Raw genomic sequence first — 20,443 nt, 5'->3', positions numbered from 1 at the left:
AACAACACATAAAAACAGAAAACAAAAGGTAAATTGGACAAAATTTCACCCAAAGCCCCAAAAATGAAGAAAATAGCGGACAATAATAATAAATCAAATGGACAAAAAATAAAAAATGATAAAAACAGAAATTGTGTGTTTGTGCCTAAGTGAGGAATAATATATACGTGAAAAAGAGACCACTACTTAGAAAATGAATGGCAGACCATTCGGTAATTTAGTACAACAAGGAACCCTATGTATGGAAATCAGTACGTATATGAATAAAATATTAATATATGATAGCCAAATTAAAAACCAAAACAATATGAAGACAAAAAGGTACAATATAATAAAATGCCTTTATTAAAAATTATATATATATATATGTATATACGTATATATATATATATATATATATATATATATATATATATATATATATATATATACATACATACATACATATATAGCAATAGATGGCAACAAAAGAATGTGCCTGTAACTGGAGGAATAAATGTACAAAGCAAAATTAAAGCAAAAATAGCGATAATAAAACGGACGCAAAAGGAGGCACGGTAAGTATAAAAAGAATTAGAGGACAATTACCATATAATGGCTAGAGGTAGAAGCACTCTGCATTAGTAATACGGGATACGGAAAAGAGGTATAAAAAATGTATATATAAAAAATATATATGTAAAAAAAACTATGTGTTCCACTGCAAAAAGTGAGAAAAAAATATAAAAATATATAAGTGTAAAAAATAATGAATAAAAGTGGACGTATGCTGAGTAAGTAAAACAGAAGGTGCTAAATTAGGCAACTGAATATATGTGCTAAATATATATAAGTGCAAAATTACGCAAATAAAGTGCACAACCAGATATACAGAGCCTATATTATAGGCAGCTCATAAGCATAAAGTGAGCTGTGCATATAATAAAAAATATATATATAAATATGTGCAAAAATTGGCAAATACAGTGCACAACAAAATATACAGCCCTTGAATACAGGAAAACATAAATGTGAGGCTAGCTCATAGGCACAAAGTGAGGTGTGCATATACACAGTTTCAATGGCAAATGTGGATGATGCAGCATAAGCCGAAGACCAAAGGGACTAAATGCAGAGTTACATACAAGAGTGTCTAATTACCTCCTCCTAAAAGCCGTCAGATCCTCCAGGTACAGAGCACCCCGACGCGCGTTTCGGACTGTGTCCTTCGTCAGGGGGTCCAGACAAAATTGTTGGCACCCTGAACTTACTATTTGGTTGCACAGGCTTTGGACTAACTAGCTGCAATCAATCACTTCCTATAACCATCAACAAGCTTCTTACACTTTTCAACTGGAATTTTCGACCATACTTCTTTTGCAAATTGATCCTGGTCTCTCATATATGAAGGGCGCCTTCTACCAAAAGCAATTTAAAGATCTCTCCACAGGCATTCCATAGAAGTTAGATCTGGAACCACTTCAGAATTCTCCAGCGCTTTGTTTCCATTCATTTCTGGTTGCTTCTTGAAGTACGTTTAGGGTCATTGCTCTGCTGGAAGACCCATGACCTAGGGCGCAAAGCCAGGTTCTGACACTGGGGACTACATTGTGTCCCAAAATCCTTTGGTAATCTTCAGATTTCATGATGTACCAGAGGCAGCAAAACAACCCCAAAACATCTTTGAATCTCAACCATATTTAATAGTTTGAACTGGGTCCTTTTCTTTGTAGGCCTTATTCCATTTTGGGCAAACAGGAAAATGATGTGCTTTACCAAAAAGCTCTATCTTGGTCTCATCTCTCCACAAGATACTGCACGCACAAATTCTACCCAGAGATTCCTGGGTACTAAACGCACTGGCACGTTTCCCTGTCTAGGCTGTGCTGCTTGCTCAAATGTCACTAAGGCTGACAGTGTCACTCACCCCAGAACTGGTAAAAGTTATCCTATCCGTGGCTATTTTACATGTGATTCGAACTATGTAGTATACGTGATTAAGTGTCCGTGTGGGCTCTTATACGTCGGTGAGACTACTCAACATATACGGGATCGTGTAGCGAGCCATAAGTCTACAATTAGATGCGGCAAGAACTGGCTCCCTCTACCTGACCATTTTAGCAGACTCAGACACTCAGTGGCCCAGTTACGCTTTCAAGTTTTAGAGCAGGTGGTCCGCCCTAGGAGGGGTGGTGATCATATCAGACTTCTTAAACAAAGGGAGACCTACTGGATTTACACACTCGATTCCTTAGAACCCAGAGGCCTCAACAGAGAGATGGATTGGCACTTATGAATATACGATATTGACTAATAATTTTTCTCTTTTTGTTCACCTTTCAGACACGCTGACTTTGTCGCTCCTCGGGAGAGTCTGTGGTTTGCCTAATATTTACCATAGCCTATATAGTTTTTAGGCTTTATTTTGCCATTTTTATTTTTATTTTTATTACTTTGTAATTTTCATCTTTTATTTTATTATTTTTTCATTTCTTCATTTTTTTCATTTTTTAATTTTTTTCATTCATTTTTATTATTTTTTACTTTTTTTTTTTTACTGCATTTATTTTAATTTTACCTTTTTTTCTAATTTTTGTTTTTGTTTTTTCCTATTTTTCATCTTATTTTTCCATTTTACTTCTTTATTTTATTTTCTTATTTGCTTATTCCTTTCCCCCCCACCTCCCCCCTTTTTTTCTGCATCATCATTTGAAATAAATTCTATTCTCATTATCCTCCTTTTATTTATTTTTTATTTTTATTTTTCATTATTTTTTCCTCTGTCGTTCTTTTTTATTTTTCATTAGTCATTTTACTTTTTATTTTTACTTCTTTTTTCTATTTCACAATTTATTAGTGTTACCTCTCTTATAATACTACGTCTCTGAGTGCCAATGTGCTCATTTCTATGGTCCTCTCTGCAATAATTTACCCACACCTTTGTTATACTTATTCCATCTGTGGGCACATACACATTTAGTTTATTAGCAGCTTCTACCATACTTTCTTACACAGGCTACCATTCCTTATACCGCTATATCAGGACTACGTTTCACTTCTCCAGCGCTCTCTACGCATGCGCTATCAGGAGATTACATTCCTCCTGTGGCCCGATACTAGGTGAAGCGTCCCTAACAACCACCACACTTGCGTGGTTACTGGTGCCACGTCACTTCCGGCCACAGCCACTTCCGGTCCGGGTGCCGGCGCCGTGTCATATAGACGCCGCGGTCAGTTGCAATTACACACAGCACAAGCAGGGCGCGGGAGCGCCGCTTTTCCCTATACTTCATGCAGGTAACATACTGGGACACATTCTTAGAGCATTTACTTGTACCTTATACTTACCCCATATCTGACCAAACGCACGTCTTTGCAGGTTCAGCGTTCACTCTGATGCCACATGTCATTATCTTAGGTAATTTAGGTAGTTCCTCCTATATTTTCTTATCCTGGCGGTACATGGTTTCCTAACTATCACACTATTCCCCTACAGCACATTTACAGAATACAGTGTGCATTCCCCCATTTGGGACTTTCTAGCGTTGCTGGCTATACTTTGTGAAAGGTTATAATTACTCTTTCCCCTCTCATGTGTGGTTGATGTGATCTATGGACACGTGTTCTATAGTGGTGTTATCTCTATTTCTCCAACCTGTATGCTTTGGGGCTACCTCTTGGGGCTCTGTGCCCGGTGTATATATTTTGTATATAGTTTGATGGTATCCGTTTTCTATGTTTATGTTTTTTTACTTCATGTTTTTTATTTCATATTTTGTATACCTGCTTTTTCTTTCCACAGTTATATGAGTAAGAATCCGGTGGATTCGAAACGTCAAAAATGATTTATAAAACGCTTTTTTCACTTTATGTATTCATTTCTGATCCTTGTGCATATATACACAATAAATTGTAATAATTTTTCTGCAGCATATTCCACTAGTGAGTGCGGTGTATTTTCTAAATTGCCATGTCCAGGGAGATTAGCTACAGTGCCATGGGTTGTACACTTCAAGATTATGTTGCGCACCGTGGACAAAGGAACATCAACATTTCTGGAGAAAGACTTGTATTGTTGAGATTGTGATCTAATATATAAAGCTGAATGTGTGTGTGTGTGTATGTATGTCCGGGATTCGCATCTGCACCGTCGCAGCTACAGCCACAAAATTTTGCACAGTCACACGTCTGGACCCCGAGAGCGTCATAGGCTATGTTGTGAGGTGAAATTTTAACCCTGCGCTTTCCAATTCACCAAACAATTTTGCCCCTATCTACATAATGGGGGAAAAGTGAAAGGAAAAGTGTTGGAGGCAAATTGACAGCTGCCAGATGTGAACAAGGGGGACTTAAAGAATGAGGGCGATGGCGCCAAAGAGTATATACCGTACAGTTGCTAAGGTGGGGCCCCGACATGGGATACTCACCACACACGGGAATATGAACACACACACAAAATGCGCCACACACTAACACGTGCTTGAACACATACCACCCTCAGCACACATTTCACCACACATACACCAACCTCGCCACATAAAAGTCGAAACACAAAAGTCGCCGCTCAAAACTCGCCACACGCAAAACTCGCCACATGCAAAAACTAGGCTCACGCAAAACTCGCCACAAGTGCAACACTCACCTCATGGAAAACTCGCCACACGCAAAACTTGCACACGTGGAAAAATTGCCACATGCACAAAAGTTGCAACACATGCAAAAGTTGCCTCACACAAAACTTGCACATACTCAAAAGGCACCACACATAAAACTCACCACGCGCAAAACTCGCCATGCGCAAAACTTGCTAAAAAAAGAAAGGAATGTCCAGCTTCACCGATTCCGTAAAAAAGAGTTTTCTTTATTCACATACTTTAAACTTGGAGGATACAGACTTCAGCACAACCATGTGGGTAAGAATCTCAAAGCGTTTCTGGAGACTAGGCTCCCTTAATCTTGCTGCACACAACTTGCTACACTAACCTGTCACATGCAACTCGACACACAAAAAGTTGCTACACGCATGTTGCCACACAAAACTCATCTCACAAAAGTCGCTACATGCATGTCGCCACACGCAACTCAACACACACAACTTGACAAATGAAACTCGCCCTAAAACACACACAAGTCTGGTATTATCCTTCAAAAATAAAAATCTGATTAATAAGCAGACAAACTACAAGAGCAACAACTGTACCATATAGGAAATACGGCAGCTGTCAGTCACATGACCTGTCTATTATGTGTATGTGTGAGCTAATATATACTGCCAGGAGGGAGGGCTTCCTGTTGGCTGGGGATTTATCAGGCTGCCAATTTAGCTTACAAATACTGAGGTAAAAATACTGAGCAAATAACGTGTGAATGAGGTCTAATACAAGAGGAGATGACACACAGGTATATACTATGTAGAGGAGGAGATGACATACAGGTACATACTATATACAGGAGGAGATGACATACAGGTATATACTATATACAGGAGGAGATGACACACAGGTATATACAATATACAGGAGCAGATGACCTACAGGTATATACTATATACAGGAGGAGATGACATACAGGTATATGCTATATATAGAAGATGACATACAGGTATATACAATATACAGGAGGAGATGACACACAGATATATACTATATACAGGGGAGATGACACACAGGTATATACTATATACAGGAGGAGATGACATACAGGTATATACTATATACAGGGGAGATGACACAGCAGGTATATACTATATACAGGAGATGACATACAGGTGTATACTATATATAAGGGAGATGACAAACATGTATATACTGAGGTGAAAATGAGAGGTGTGAGGTGAAAATGAAAAGGTGTGAGTGCAAAATGAGAGGAGTGAGGGAAAATAGTGGAGTGATCGGAAAATGACAGATGTGAGGTCGAAATGACAAGTGTTAGGGGGGAATGAGAGATGTGAGGGGGAAAATGGAAGATGTGATTGGGAAAATGAGAGGCGTGATGGGAAAATAAGAGAAGTGAGGTGCTATAACTAACCATAGATATTTACTATGCCCAGGCAACGCCGGGCTCTTCAGCTAGTTGTTGATATTTTTCAACAATCTTAAATTTCCAGCCCTCAGACAATTCTCTTCTACTATTTTTGTTATCCACGCTTGGTGTGGCACACACAGACACAATGCCAAGATTGATCAAACTTATCCACTTTTTATCTGGCTTCAGTTGTGATTTTCATATTGCTCACACCTGTTACTTGCCATATGTGAGTTTGAATGAGCATCACATGCTTGAAACGGAGTTGTTTATCTACAATTTTAGAAAGATGCAAACAATTTTGTCAGGCCCATTTTTGGGGTTCTTCTTTTTTTCTGTTGTTCCAGGGAGACATTTGTGTCAGGGGGGAAAGATATGCCCCCCTAATAAATTAGAGGTATGAGGGACAAATTATAAAAACGATTATTTCAGCTTTGGCAGGGACACCAACTAAAAGAGCCACCTTGACAAAGTGCAGTATTAGTGCAGTACAAGGTGGCTCCTACAGTTAAAAATGCCTGGGGGGGGGGGGGGGGGGGGAAGTCAGGTTCCCTTTAAAGTCCCAGAGTTCTAATGGTATGTGAAAGGGAAGGACCACACGTGAAAACTTCATGCGAGAAAGTCCCTACTTGCAGTTTTGTTGCAATAAGACGGAAAAGTACTAGCTCTGCAAACAAAAAACCAAACGTGGTCCGTGCAGATCTCCCCGACCACTGGGGCCCTTCGTGCTTCCAAACGACTCTCGGAAGTAGGGGAAGGGGGGTTATGGAAACTGGTACCACGGAAGAACCAGAGCATTCACTGCACACTGAACACGAGTACATTGGCGTTCAGTCTGGACACCATCCGATCTACATCTGGAGTGCCCCAGTGAAGGCAAGACTGATGGAAGACTTCAGGGTGAAGTTCCCACACACTTGAGGCGGGTCCCTGATGGCTGAAGAAGTCTACCGCCCAGAGATCTACTCCTGGGATGTGTACTGCCGAGAACACCGAATGATATATCTCGGCCCATCAGAGAATGAGAGGTACCTCGTTCATGATGCCTGACTGTGGGTACCTGCTAGATAATTGACGTACGGCACAGCCGTGGCATTATCCAATTGAATTCGGAAGGGGTGACCCTCCAGAAGGCAGAGGACCTGCTGTAGGACTAGCCGTATCGTTTGGATCCCCAGAACAAAGATCGGGAGAAGAAGGCTGGCATTGGTAGTCACTAATCATTGAACTGGAAGGAACTCCCCTGGATGAAGAAGCTCAGAGACTACCCTCTGAAAGCCTGATTGACCTAGTGAAAACGAGCTGAGCAAAGGAAACAGTTCCCATTGCTGTCACCATTTTTCCTTGTGACCCTCCCAGCAAATCAAATGGAATGAGTGATCAAGTAAGTGAGTTCTGAGTTGAAGGGCCACGGCCTTGTCTCAAGGGAGAAATACCAACCCCCTGGAAGTGTTCATGGTCATCCTCAAAAAGGATATCTGCTGGGCTGGAAAAGAGGAAAAAACCTGTCTAGATGAAGCTGCCAGCAAAGGAGAGAGTGGGTATAGCAATTGATATAGAAGACTGGAAGACCGGTTAGAAAGTCGACCTTATAGGGCAGGACGACCACGCCTCTAGGGTGCAAGAGGAACAAGATGGCCGCCATGACCCTTGCAAGAGGAAGGACAAGGTCGTGACTTGAAAATGCTGTTTGCGAATGGAAAAGCGAAGGAATTTTTGAAGAGGGGAAAATAGGAATGTGAAGGTAAGCATCCCGAATGTCAGTGGATGCCAGAAACTCCACCCTTTTTCCATTGAAGTAATGGGTGAGCGGAGGAACTCCATCCGAAGAAGGAGGACCTTGTCCAGCTTGGTAGAAGTTTGAGGACCAGGATTAGTCTTACTTTTCGGTCCCCCCTTTTGGAACCAAGATCCCTTAGATCAAGACGGTCTTGGACAATTCTTCCACTGCTGGTTGGGTCTATAGGAAACATGCGATCCTAGGGAGTGACATCAGAGGCTTTTTGAACGCAGAGTACACTTCCATACTCTGAGCTATAATGCCCATCTGGGTGCAATGGCATTTGCTGCTGACAGCGCCGCTCAACTAGTTGCACCCAAGAGGTGTGAACCAGCTAGTCTCCCGCTCAAGAAATTTGATTGACCAGCTGTACTGTCTTTGGGAAAAGGTTACTGATGTGAATCAAAGTAGTTAAGGTCTCCGACCAGGAGACCATTGCTCTAGCAACCCATGCGGTGGCTAAGGAAGGGTAGAGCACTCAACCCGAGGCTGCAAGATGGAACGAATCAGATTTGCTATCTAACAGTCCGTTGTAATTTTAACTGATGACCCATCGGGCAGGAATACTGGTAGACAAACCACAGGAGATTCTACCAGGATAATCTGCCAAGTGGCAGAATCCGTGGCTGCATCCAGGTCAGGAAAAGCCGTCTCTTGCTACCTCCGCTCTCTTTTGACAGTGCGGAGTTAAAATGATGAACCCTCGATCCACCACCCTCTTAACAGGGAAGTGCAGAGGGATCGTCCGGCTTCTTGCATCATCCGCTAAATAGTGGAGATGCAGAAAGGGGTGCTCGGACGCCAAAAAAGGGTGCCAGCTGTACATCCACAGAGTTCAGGTCATTGGGTGGACAGGGTTGGTTCCAGTGTTAGGCCTGGCTGCAGAAGAGTATATATGGAGGCAACACTCCATGTGCTCGTCTTCTGATGGTGTGGGGAGATCGGTGCCCTTTAAAAGAACCCGTTGCCCCTAACAAACAGACCAGGCATGGCATCCCATCCCACGTCGTAAGGTGGTATACGTGGAGGGACACCCCATGTGTTTGCATATTGCTTATCGGGACGCTCCCTGTCCGGGTGAATGACACATACTCTGCGAGGGAGTTCAGTCTCCATATGAGGGACACTGCGTGACCTAGAGTGGAACCGTAGCCCTCCTCAATCTACAGAGATTGGTTGATGATATAAATAGGTGAATCCATCCTCTTCTGAAGCTCAGGCGAGTCCAGATCCAAGGCAATATCCAATCAATATGCAGAGTCTTGTTCTCAGCAAATCATTGGTGAGGGAGATCAGGAAATGAAGCTTCCATTTTCTAGACGCCTGTACGTTTTTAGAATACTTGCGGTCCCTGCTAGCCGACAGCTCCCATGTAGGAGAGGAACCATATATATCGGTCCTGCGAGCACTCCGAGCCAGAGGGTTCACGGAGGGCTTCAATCTCTTGATCAGAGAAGCCATGGGATGTGGCAGTGATGAAGCCCACTTAGGGGAACTAGGTACTCTGGGATAAGCTAGGATCGGCGGCGGAGGGTTCCTGAGTTAATTTAGGGTGACCGGCTTCGGACTGGTCATGTGCCTTTAAGACCAGGGAATGCTAGTCAAATGCCTTTAAGACCAGGAAATGCTGGTCATGTGCCTTTTAGACCAGGGAATCTTGATCATGTGCCTTTAAAACCAGGGAATACTGGTCATGTGCCTCTAAGACCAGGGAATACTGGTCATGCTGGGGACTAATATGGGTCATTCATGTAAGTACAGGAGGGAAGAGGGCAGTACTTCCTTACCTGGCTGCAGAGTCGTTGAGCCTCTTTAATGCAAAAAACCATCGCCTCTGCCGGCGGGGTGGACCAAGATGGCCACCTGGAGTTGCAGAGGTGATAAAGTCTCGCAGAGAGCGAGAGGAGCCATTTCAGGGGCGGAGCCAAAGATGTGATGTGGGCGGAGCCTCGTGACTTCCATGAATAGGTCCAAGCCGGGGTCTAAACTTCTGCAGCCGGCGGGAGCAATAACAGGGGTAGAATACAGGGGCATTGGGCCGGGAAAAGCGAACGCTCCCATGCCAGACAGAAACCGCCAGAAATGATGGGCGGAGCCGCCTTAGCACGCCATAGTGCGGGGGCGACTTCCGGGATGCGGTCTACACATCGGCTGAAGCCGGGAACTACATTTTTGCAGCCGGCTGGAGCGTTACCTTATGGAGGTGGGCCACAGGGAAGGCATGTTAATATTCCACTGCAGGGGCCCAACGCCGACTGGATCCACTCACCATTGGTGCGCGTCCCAGCATGGAGCCGACCATGGATGACTGGGTTTCAGCGCCGCCGAGGAAAGCGCGCACTGTGCTGTTCTGCTGCAGGTTAGGTATTGCATTGTGGACGGTGCAGGAATAAAGCGATAACCCTCAATCCACCATCCCCTTGTTAGGGAAGTGGAGAGGAACCGTCCGCCTCCTTGTACCATCCGCTTTCAAAGTGGTTGGACAGTGGGGGCTGCTTGGATGCCATAGAGAGAGGCCTCTGTACATCCATGGAGTTCAAACCCCCGGGTGGACTGGGCAAGTTGTCCGGCAATAGGCCTGGCTTCAGGAGAGGATACATAGAGGCGATACTCCATGTGCTCGCCTGTTGCTGGTGTGGGGAGATCGGGACCCGAAGGAACCGTCGCCCCTAAAGTGAGCTTCAGGCATGGCTTCCCATGTTGCAGGAGAGGGTACGGGAGGTGACACTCCGCGTTCTCGCCTGTTGATAGTTCGGGGGAGATCGGAACCTTGAAAGGATCCGTGGCCCCCTTCACTCCGTTAATTAAAAAATAAAAATTTACAGAAAAGTAAAAAATAAAATAAAAACGATGGGGTCTGAACCAGACCTAAGTGCCTCCTACAGACATAAAGCAAGAACTGGTTAGCTCAGAGCCGGCAGGAGGGTGTATACTGCAGAGGAGGAGAGAACTTTCTTTGTATCACTAGTGTCAGCCTTCTAGTGGCAGCAGCATACACCCACGGTCTGTGTCCCCCAATGAGGCGAAGGAGAAATACACATGTGTAATTTCAATCATTTTCTGGAACAATTTCAAGGGTGCCAACACTTTCAGCCATGAGGGTAAGTAAGTACTCTCTATATTCCTATGATGAACATGTGTTACCAGCTCCATCTATCTAGTTCTTACAATGTCTTGCCCGACTATTCCCAGGAATCTCAGGCATGCCGGGTAAAGGTTACCTTTGAATAAGAAGCCTGGTGTTGCTCCCCACTCTGGCAATGTCTCAGAGTACAAAGTGCTGCCTGCTGAATCAGCTGCTGAAACTTCACATTTCTGGCCACAAAGTCAGTCTCACAATTCACCTGGGAAAATACAGTTTCAATGTTTCAGTGAGATGTACAACTTTTACAATGGACATTTCTGCCTTGAGCACTTTCATTACTATCATTAGATCTGTATAAAAGTATAAAACACAACCATAGCACACAGACCTGATAGACTGCAGGCTGCAAAATCAGAGGCCAGCAGATATCATCTTAGAAAATAGGATCTGCCAGTTGCAAACAAGCAGAGAACAAGCAGCAATTAGTCTGACATTTGTGTCTGGTCTTTTGAGCATAGTCACATCTGCCTCAATTAAAAATGCAGGGTGTTGAGGATTACCAAATGTCACAAGAATGGAAACCTTCATGATTAAAACACATGTTCATTAGAAAACCCAACACTAATAGGACAGAAGGCAGGGGTGCAAATGTAGCTGCCGTTTTGGATGCAGGTTCTAACCCCTTAGGCCACGTGCACACGTTCAGTATTTGACCTCAGTATTTGTAAGCCAAAACCAGGAGCAGAACAATCAGAGAAAAAGTAGAATAGAAACAAGTCACCACTTCTGTATGTATCACCCACTCCTGATTTTTGCTTATAGATACTGATGTAAAATACTGACCAAATACTCAAAGTGTGGACGTGGTCTTAAGAAGGCAGCACATTTTGATTTGTGGACTTTTTTTTTCACTTCTACCAAGAGCCCTAACTTTATTTCATCACTGACATTTTGGATCAGGATGAACTGTCGAATTACATTATTCAAGTGTAGCAAAATGGTTAAAAAATACACAATTCCAACATTGGGTTTGGTTTTTTCCTGGCAATTTGATTCTTCCGGTCACCACAATTACAGCAATACGAGGTAAGTTTAGTTTTTTCATTTTACTGGAGGCTTATAAGAAAATCTCACTAAAAAAAATGGTTTGTGTCACCATCTTCCATTTTTTTTTTGCAAAGAAATTGTTCAATTTGAGGCTCAACCACACAAATGTCACACGAAATCCACAGCGATTCTCCACAGAGGAAAAGCCATGTGAGAACATTTCCTTAGAGATATTAGAAGAGACACACATCAGCTTTAGATGACGAGAATAGATCTGCAGGACCGGGTCCATTGGCCACATAAGTCATCTGTGGCTATTAGACAAGAGCCCTGAGAATCGCCTCTTACCTCACGGAATCCACAGCGCATCTCTTGATAAGCCTGTCTGGTGTAACGCCACATATCCATCATGCGGCAACGATGACGCTACACCAGTCCGGTAAATCTAAAGAAGAGCCGCATAATTATTATGCTTTGCGTATATAGCGCCACTATGTTCCCCAGCGATTTACAGATGTTATCATTGCTGTCCCCATTGGGGCTCACAATCTAAATGTCCTATCAGCATGTTCTGGGACACATTGATAATATAGTAATGTATCAATCTACTCAGCTCCTCCTGCTCTATATAACATGGTGCCTGCTGACTGAGATGCATTTTCATGGTTAAAGATCTTCTTTAATATTTCCACTATCATATATAATAAAGAAAACAATGACGTTCGTATACAGATGCATCATGCACTTACCTCCACCATCACCGCCGTGCTGCCCTCCTGAAGGAGACCCACAAGACCCTCTGCCGTCTTTCTTCCTTGTAACTTGGTGGCTTTATTCCACCCTTCCTTCTGTGCTTGTTGATGGAGCCATGTCTCTGCCTATAAAATAATGAACATTAAAAGTATACAGAAACGAGGGAGAATAAACGCTGGACCTGCCACAGTTCATGGAATTTATTTATACAGGTTTCTGTGGAAACTTGGTTTTAAAGCATTCACTTCTAAAGTTGTCATGAGAAGATTTATTTTTCATTTCTTACCTGTTTTGCATCATTGTTGAACTTTTCTAGCGCTTTCTTACAATTTATGAACGAGTATCCGGTTTTCTTTCTGAGTTTCACTAAAAGCTCCTTGTCACCTGCTAGTAACCGGCAACTGGAGTGGAATAGACCAGCCTGCTGCCAGGAGGAGAGCTGCCAAATACGAAAAAACATGGAAAAAAAAAAAATCAACATGGGAAAACTAACACCCAAGGAGGTGGTCAGTAAGAGCAGCATACACCTCCGGAACACAGCTACAGTCATGGCCAAAAGTTTGGAGATTACACAAATTTTGGTTTTGAAAGTTTCCTGCTTTCTGCTTTAGTGTTTTCACATCTTTTAGTTGGATGTTTCTATAACTAGTGAAATATAATTATCAGCATTTCATGGCAGTGTTCTTAAAGAAAATTGCAAGTGAGCCCACTCCTTTGGATGAAAAGCAAGCCCGCATGAGTGGCCGCTGGATGCACGAGCGGCCGCTGGATGCACGAGCATTGTCAAGAGACAGGACTCATGGTAGCATTCATCTTGCCTAAGAACACTGCCATGAATAAAGAACTGCATCTCAACCTCCTTTAACAGTAACTTATCCCAAAGGTCCAGGAGTAATATGGTGATGAACATTACTTTTTGCAGCTTGATGGAGCAGCCACTAAGCAGAGTGAGAAGTTGCAGTGCTCCTCTCGGTTCAGTGTTTTCACTCAGCCCCTGTTGGAGCTGGTATCTGATCGTAGGGGTGTCAGGTGGTGGACCCCCACCAATCTTGCACTGATGACCTATTTTAACACATTGACCTCATAGGTCATTATTGTCCCCCAATCAGCGACTATCTGCTGAAGACATTACTGAGACGCTAAGAGAAAGTTCCTAGGGCATTAATATTGTTCATATAACACCGTATAATTTTGATTCATTGGGGTACAGATATATCAGTGGGCAGTGCTGAAAGAATAAACTCAGCTACTGATATATAGGTGGGCAGCAGGCAATGTGCAGGGGATAAATGATTGAAGTATTGGAAAACTCCTTTAATGCACAGGCTATCAATATTTGCTACAAATACATATTCTTGATTTTCTACTTGCCAAACAGGAAGGTCAGATGGTGGCTGGGCTGGATGTAAGCCCGATTCACTTCCCAGTCACAGTTTCACCATTAGAACAAAAAGTAACGGTCAAGAGATAATAATAATTTTTCTAAAAAATATATATAAATATATACGCTGAAGAATAATAATAGGACTGTGCAAGTGCCTAATATAGCAAAAATAAAAGTGAAAGACCGGTACCAAGTATTTGAATGGCAGACCATTCGGTATTACAATGCAACAAGAACCCAAGCTATGGAAATCAATAACTATATGATAAAAAGAATGTATTGGTATAAATCCGTAAATAAAATATAATAGTAAAAGTGTAATAATACAGGAATAAATTACGGACAAGGAAAGGTACCATGCAATAAAAATGCTTTTATTGAAAATATTATACAAATATATATATTTGGGCAACAAATGGCAACCAACAAAGGTGTGCCTATAACTGGAGGAAAATAAAATATATATAATTCAGCAAAATAAGAATATTGAGCGGACATGCAGGAAACTAGGTATATATATATATATATATATATATATACAGGGAAAAAATAGAATAATAAGATATATATATATTTTTTTTAAAAAAAGGTAATAGTACAAAAATAAATGTACATAAATGGCCAGAATAGAAAGCACTCAGCAAATATAAGGAAAGCTACAATATATACAAATAATTATGTGTATAAATAAAAACGGTATAAAAACTACACTGTACAAAATAATGTGCAAAACCTAGCAAACAAGGTGCAAGAAAAAGTGCATGAAAAAGTGGCCCAAGTACATGTAATAGATATATGAGGGAACCCCCAGAGTTGAAAAAGCAAGTGCATACAGGTATACACCGTAGCATATAACAGGAGTGGACAATACGCCAGGTATGGCAGAAAGTGCTGAGTGCAAAATATATATAAGGCCAAGAAGATTACCTATTCCTACAGGGGGGTCCGATCCTCCAGGTACAGCGCACCCCGACGCGCGTTTCGGACTGTGTCCTTCGTCAGTAAGTTCAGGGTGCTAACAATTTTGTCTGGACCACCTGACGAAGGACACAGTCCGAAACGCGTGTCGGGGTGCGCTGTACCTGGAGGATCGGACCCCCCTGTAGGAATAGGTAATCTTCTTGGCCTTATATATATTTTGCACTCAGCACTTTCTGCCATACCTGGCGTATTGTCCACTCCTGTTATATGCTACGGTGTATACCTGTATGCACTTGCTTTTTCAACTCTGGTGGTTCCCTCATATATCTATTACATGTACTTGGGCCACTTTTTCATGCACTTTTTCTTGCACCTTGTTTGCTAGGTTTTGCACATTATTTTGTACAGTGTAGTTTTTATACCGTTTTTATTTATACACATAATTATTTGTATATATTGTAGCTTTCCTTATATTTGCTGAGTGCTTTCTATTCTGGCCATTTATGTACATTTATTTTTGTACTATTACCTTTTTTTTAAAAAATATATATATATCTTATTGTTCTATTTTTTCCCTGTATATATATACCTAGTCTCCTGCATGTCCGCTCAATATTCTTATTTTGCTGAATTATATATATTTTATTTTCCTCCAGTTATAGGCACACCTTTGTTGGTTGCCATTTGTTGCCCAAATATATATATTTGTATAATATTTTCAATAAAGGCATTTTTATTGCATGGTACCTTTCCTTGTCCGTAATTTATTCCTGTATTATTACACTTTTACTATTATATTTTATTTACGGATTTATACCAATACATTCTTTTTATCATATAGTTATTGATTTCCATAGCTTGGGTTCTTGTTGCACAGTTTCACCATTATAGTGACAACCAGGGGGCTGATATCCCCATGGTAGTGTTATTTGTGGTGCCTAATCTTCAAATAGCCAATGCTATGAGCAGAGATCAGTGCTGGAGAAGATTATTTATCGGCAGTGGGCATTATAGCTGAAAGATGGAGATGGATCCAAGCAGGCCTCTAAGGCTGGAAGTACAGAGTAAAGTGTCATGTGACTAAGGTCATTTGTGTAACTTGTCTGTGACTTGCTGTTGGGTGAATATTTCAGAGATGCGATTTTGCTGTAAATAAAACAGTCAAGTCGCATGTTATGTGCGACTCGCACTGAAGTCTATGGCAAGTGTTTCATGCGTGACTTGCAACCAGCAACAGAAATAAGGAAACATTTGTCCCTGTGTCTTAGGAAAGGATTACATCCAATGTTGCATGTGTCACCATGTAACCCTAGACTAATGGCCAAACGTTGCACAGCTGTGACGAAAGGCCAGAGGCAGACCACCACAGTGTGTGCGCTATGTATATGACTTGCAGTCATGCAGCGATTTTAGAGCAACAAGTTAGGTTTTAAAAAAAGAAACACTGCAGACAGATTGCATGCGACTCATTGTGGTCTATGAAGGCACCGCTGCCTGCCACCTGCAAACAAGAACCAGCAGCTTTGCCTTGTCGACTGCCGTCACCTGATCACCTGACAACAGAAGACCCCCATATGGCTGTGGTCACGTTTTTGCAGCATTTTTTTAATGCGTGTTATTATGGAAATTTCCAGCTGCATTTCACAGTACCAGCAGTCCGAGATTTCAGATTGGTTTTTTTATCCTGTTTTGACGAAGCGCTGTGTTTTTGCAAAACGCAGCATGTCACTTCTTTCAACGTTTTTCACCCACTGAAAACAATAGGTAGTGCGAACACGGCAGAAGACACAGGCAGCAGGTTTTGCTGCTTTTTTTATGCCAAACCCTGATGAAGTTCTCACAGATTTTTTTATGCTCTAAACTTTATCAGACAAATGTACCCTGAGAAAAACGCAAAGAAAAAACGCAGTAAACACTAGCAAAACCTGTAATTTTGGCGCTGCTTCTTTACTGGCAGAGTTTGCCTGTAGGGAAAACTGCATCAGAAACATTATCGTCTCTAGATCGCCGTGTGTTCCCAAACTTAGAGGGAAGTCACATTTAGATTTCCCCAAATAGTGTCCGCCAGTGCAGAAATGGTTAAATCTGCCACTATCCCCAGCAGGCAGGGATTCCTTCTGTGACTGCAGGGAGCAGCAGAAATACTGATTTCCCCCTTATTTCCTGCCTGACAGGAAGATTCACATGAGATAACACCATGCAATGGATAATTCCACTGGCCCCCTCTGCCACACACTTGTTATCCTGCAGCCGCCATTACAGGCGGAGGAGCCTCATTATACCAGCGGGATTACACGTCTAACCTTGGAGCGCAGGAAACCGGACAGCCCAGCCATACTTCTGCAGGATGAATGACAGGGCGCGGAGAGATGACGTCACGCCAGAAGTTATCACTAGAGGGAGTTGCTTGGCTACGTCCGGTCAGTCAGCGGCCATTTTGTTGAAGACACAAGCGCCTTTGAGAGCCGCGCTCGGCGCCCAGTGGAGAGACCCTCGTAAAGTGATCGGGCAGGAACTTGCTGCCCCTGGTGGTGGGATGTGGTATGAGGCTACAGACTAATTCCTGTAGGTGTAGGCTCCGCTCTTCATGCTCCTAGGTTGTGTTCACATTATGTTTTTTTTTCAGGCAGATTTGAAGCTGGCCCGCTTCAGAAACCACCTGCAAAATGCCCCAGAAAACACTCAAAAGAATGTGCATATACATGTGTATGTGAGAAGCCACTCTGTTCAGCCTATTGTCAGAACTCCTAACTTTTCAAGAGCCGAAAGATGGACAAATTATGGACACAGAGCAGATTTCGTCTACACCCCTGGCCATACACCCAATCCACGGCCATTTACCCCTTCTTATTCCCCTGCCAGATGTCGCACGGGTGGTGGAAGGAGACATTCAGCAAACGCCAGAGACTGCGGGGCGTAGACCCCAATCCAGGACTGTCCACTGTGTCTGGGACAATTGGGACTAGAGATGAGCGGATGGATTCACGGGTCTCTGGTCCCGGTCAGTGGCACCGGACCGGAGGCTGCAAATCTCTTACCTTCCGGCACCCCGGCGCGGCTTTTGATCACATAGAGCTGGAGCGACGTCTGTGCGTCCGGCTCATCTTGAGTTGGGACCTGTGGATTTGTTCCCTCATTCACAGTCGGAGCCGTCAGAACTTTGTCATCTTTATGTAGCTTCACTATATGACATCCATCTTTTTTGTGTTTTTAAGGCTGTGCTTTCACACGTGGCTTAGATACCGTGGTTTTTTTTCTGCAGATGTCCGCACCAAACTACACAGTAACAATCTTCTCTGATTATTGCAGTATTGCTGCATTTTTATGCCCTTTCCCCTTATTTGATGCGTTTTTAAAGGGAACCTGTCAGGTCCCCCGTGACCCCAGAACCACCAGCAGTTGTGTCTGCATATGTACATTTATTGCCTAACAATCCCTGTACTGCATTAAACACATACACAGTTCTTTGGAAAAAGTATTTCTAAATCCGTTTTTGGTATGTAAATGAGGCCTTGACTAGTCAATAGGGTGTTAGTGTCCCCCAGACACTTAGCATGTTATCATGCCCCTGTAGGGGAGATCACCTGACTTACAAGTGTTGGCGTCATCACCACCACTATACAAACCTTGCACATGCTCACAGCTTCTGTCCCTCACTGCATTGATCCTCTGAAGCCGTGTGTACGTATCTCAGCTTCAGAGAGGAGCACTGCGCATTATTGGAAGTTTCCTTCACTGCCTATCATGTACAGTGCGCTTCACTGAAGCCAGGATGCGTACACCGGGCTTCAGAAGCTCAAGGATCTGTGGGAAAGAAGCTGTGTGCATTAGGGCCCCTTTCCACTTGTGAGAAAAACGGACGAGTGCAATCCGATAAAAAATCGGATTGCACTCGGACCAATGTATTTCAATAGGTGACATTCCATTAGCGATTTTTTTCCCAGCCGAAATCGGACTGAGAAAAATCTGTGTCGGCTGAGAAAAAAATCGCAGCATGCTGCGTATTGCTGAGATTCTCGGACGAGACTCGCCAATGCAAGTCAATGGGTGCGAGAAAAAAAACGCACAGCACTCGCACCATGCGAGTGCTGTCCGATTTTTACGCACCCGTGTCCTTAGAAAAGCCAGCAATTCAGCGCAGAGTACAGTAAAATCACACTGACATGTTAGATTAGAGTAGATATATACACATAGAATAGGTATATATACATATATGTATGTCAGGGAGACACCTATATATATATATATATATATATATATATATATTTATATTTAATGCAGCGTGAGAGAGCTTTAAAGCTGGTAATTCAATTACCGGCTTTTGCTTTCTCCTTCCTAAACCCGACATGATATGAGACCTGGTTTACATACAGTAAACCATCTCATATCACCATTTTTTTTTGCATATTCCACACTACTAATGTCAGTAGTGTGTCTATGCAAAATTTGGCCGTTCTAGCTATTATATTTAAGGGTTAAATGGCGGAAAAAATTGGCGTGGGCTCCCGCGCAATTTTCTCCGCCAGAGTAGTAAAGCCAGTGACTGAGGGCAGATATTAATAGCCTGGAGAGGGTCCACGGTTATTGGCCCCCCCCTGGCTAAAAATACCTGCCCCCAGCCACCCCAGAAAAGGCACATCTGGAAGATGCGCCTATTCTGGCACTTCGCCACTCTCTTCCCATTCCCGTGTAGCGGTGGGATATGGGGTAATGAAGGGTTAATGCCACCTTGCTATTGTAAGGTGACATTAAGCCTAATTAATAATGGAGAGGCGTCAATTATGACACCTATCCATTATTAATCCAATTGAATGAAAGGGTTAAAAAAAACACACACACATTATTAAAAATTATTTTAATGAAATAAAAACAAAGGTTGTTGTAATATTTTATTTAACGCCCAATCCAATCACTGAAGACCCTCGATCTGTAAATAAAAAAACATAATAAACCAACAATATACATACCTTCCGAGGATCTGTAAAGTCCAACGATGTAAATCCTTCTGAAGGGGTTAAAACATTTTGCAGCCAGGAGTTCTGCTAATGCAACGTTACTCCTCGCTGCAAAACCACAGGGAATGTAGGTAAAGTAGGTCAATGACCTATATTTACCTGCATTTGCGGTGAGGCGTCCTCTGCTGGCTGTTCATAGATCGTGGGAACTTTCCTAGAAAGCCTGGGAGCTTTCAAGGAAAGCTCCCACGATCTATGAACAGCCAGCAGAGGGCGCCTCACCGCAAATGCAGGTAAATATAGGTCATTGAATTACTTTACCTTCATTCCCTGGGGTTTTGCAGCGAGGAGTAGCGTTGCATTAGCAGAACTCCTGGCTGCAAAATGTTTTAATCCCTTCAGAAGGATTTACATCGTTGGACTTTACAGATCCTCGGAAGCTATGTATATTGTTGGTTTATTATGTTTTTTTATTTACAGATCGAGGGTCTTCAGTGATTGGATTGGGCGTTAAA

General features: G+C 42.7%; 1 protein-coding gene across 1 annotated transcript in view; it reads right to left on the bottom strand.

The window, feature by feature from the left end:
- Nucleotides 1-17,366, bottom strand: part of TSFM (Ts translation elongation factor, mitochondrial) — a 41,339-nt gene extending 23,973 nt beyond the window's left edge. Inside the window, exons 1-4 of the mRNA XM_069758607.1 lie at nt 17,277-17,366; nt 12,955-13,107; nt 12,665-12,793; nt 11,005-11,127 (exon numbers count right to left, since the gene is read on the bottom strand). Coding sequence (XP_069614708.1) covers nt 11,005-11,127; nt 12,665-12,793; nt 12,955-13,107; nt 17,277-17,309 — 438 coding nt within the window. The 5' untranslated portion in view covers nt 17,310-17,366. The remainder of the gene's footprint in view (nt 1-11,004; nt 11,128-12,664; nt 12,794-12,954; nt 13,108-17,276) is intronic.
- Between the last annotated feature and the right edge of the window lie 3,077 nt (nt 17,367-20,443).

Source organism: Ranitomeya imitator, chromosome 3 (genome assembly GCF_032444005.1).
Source record: "Ranitomeya imitator isolate aRanImi1 chromosome 3, aRanImi1.pri, whole genome shotgun sequence".
Lineage (NCBI taxonomy): Eukaryota > Metazoa > Chordata > Amphibia > Anura > Dendrobatidae > Ranitomeya > Ranitomeya imitator.
Note: the sequence above shows the minus strand (reverse complement) of the source record. Positions and strands in the feature narration are given on the sequence as shown.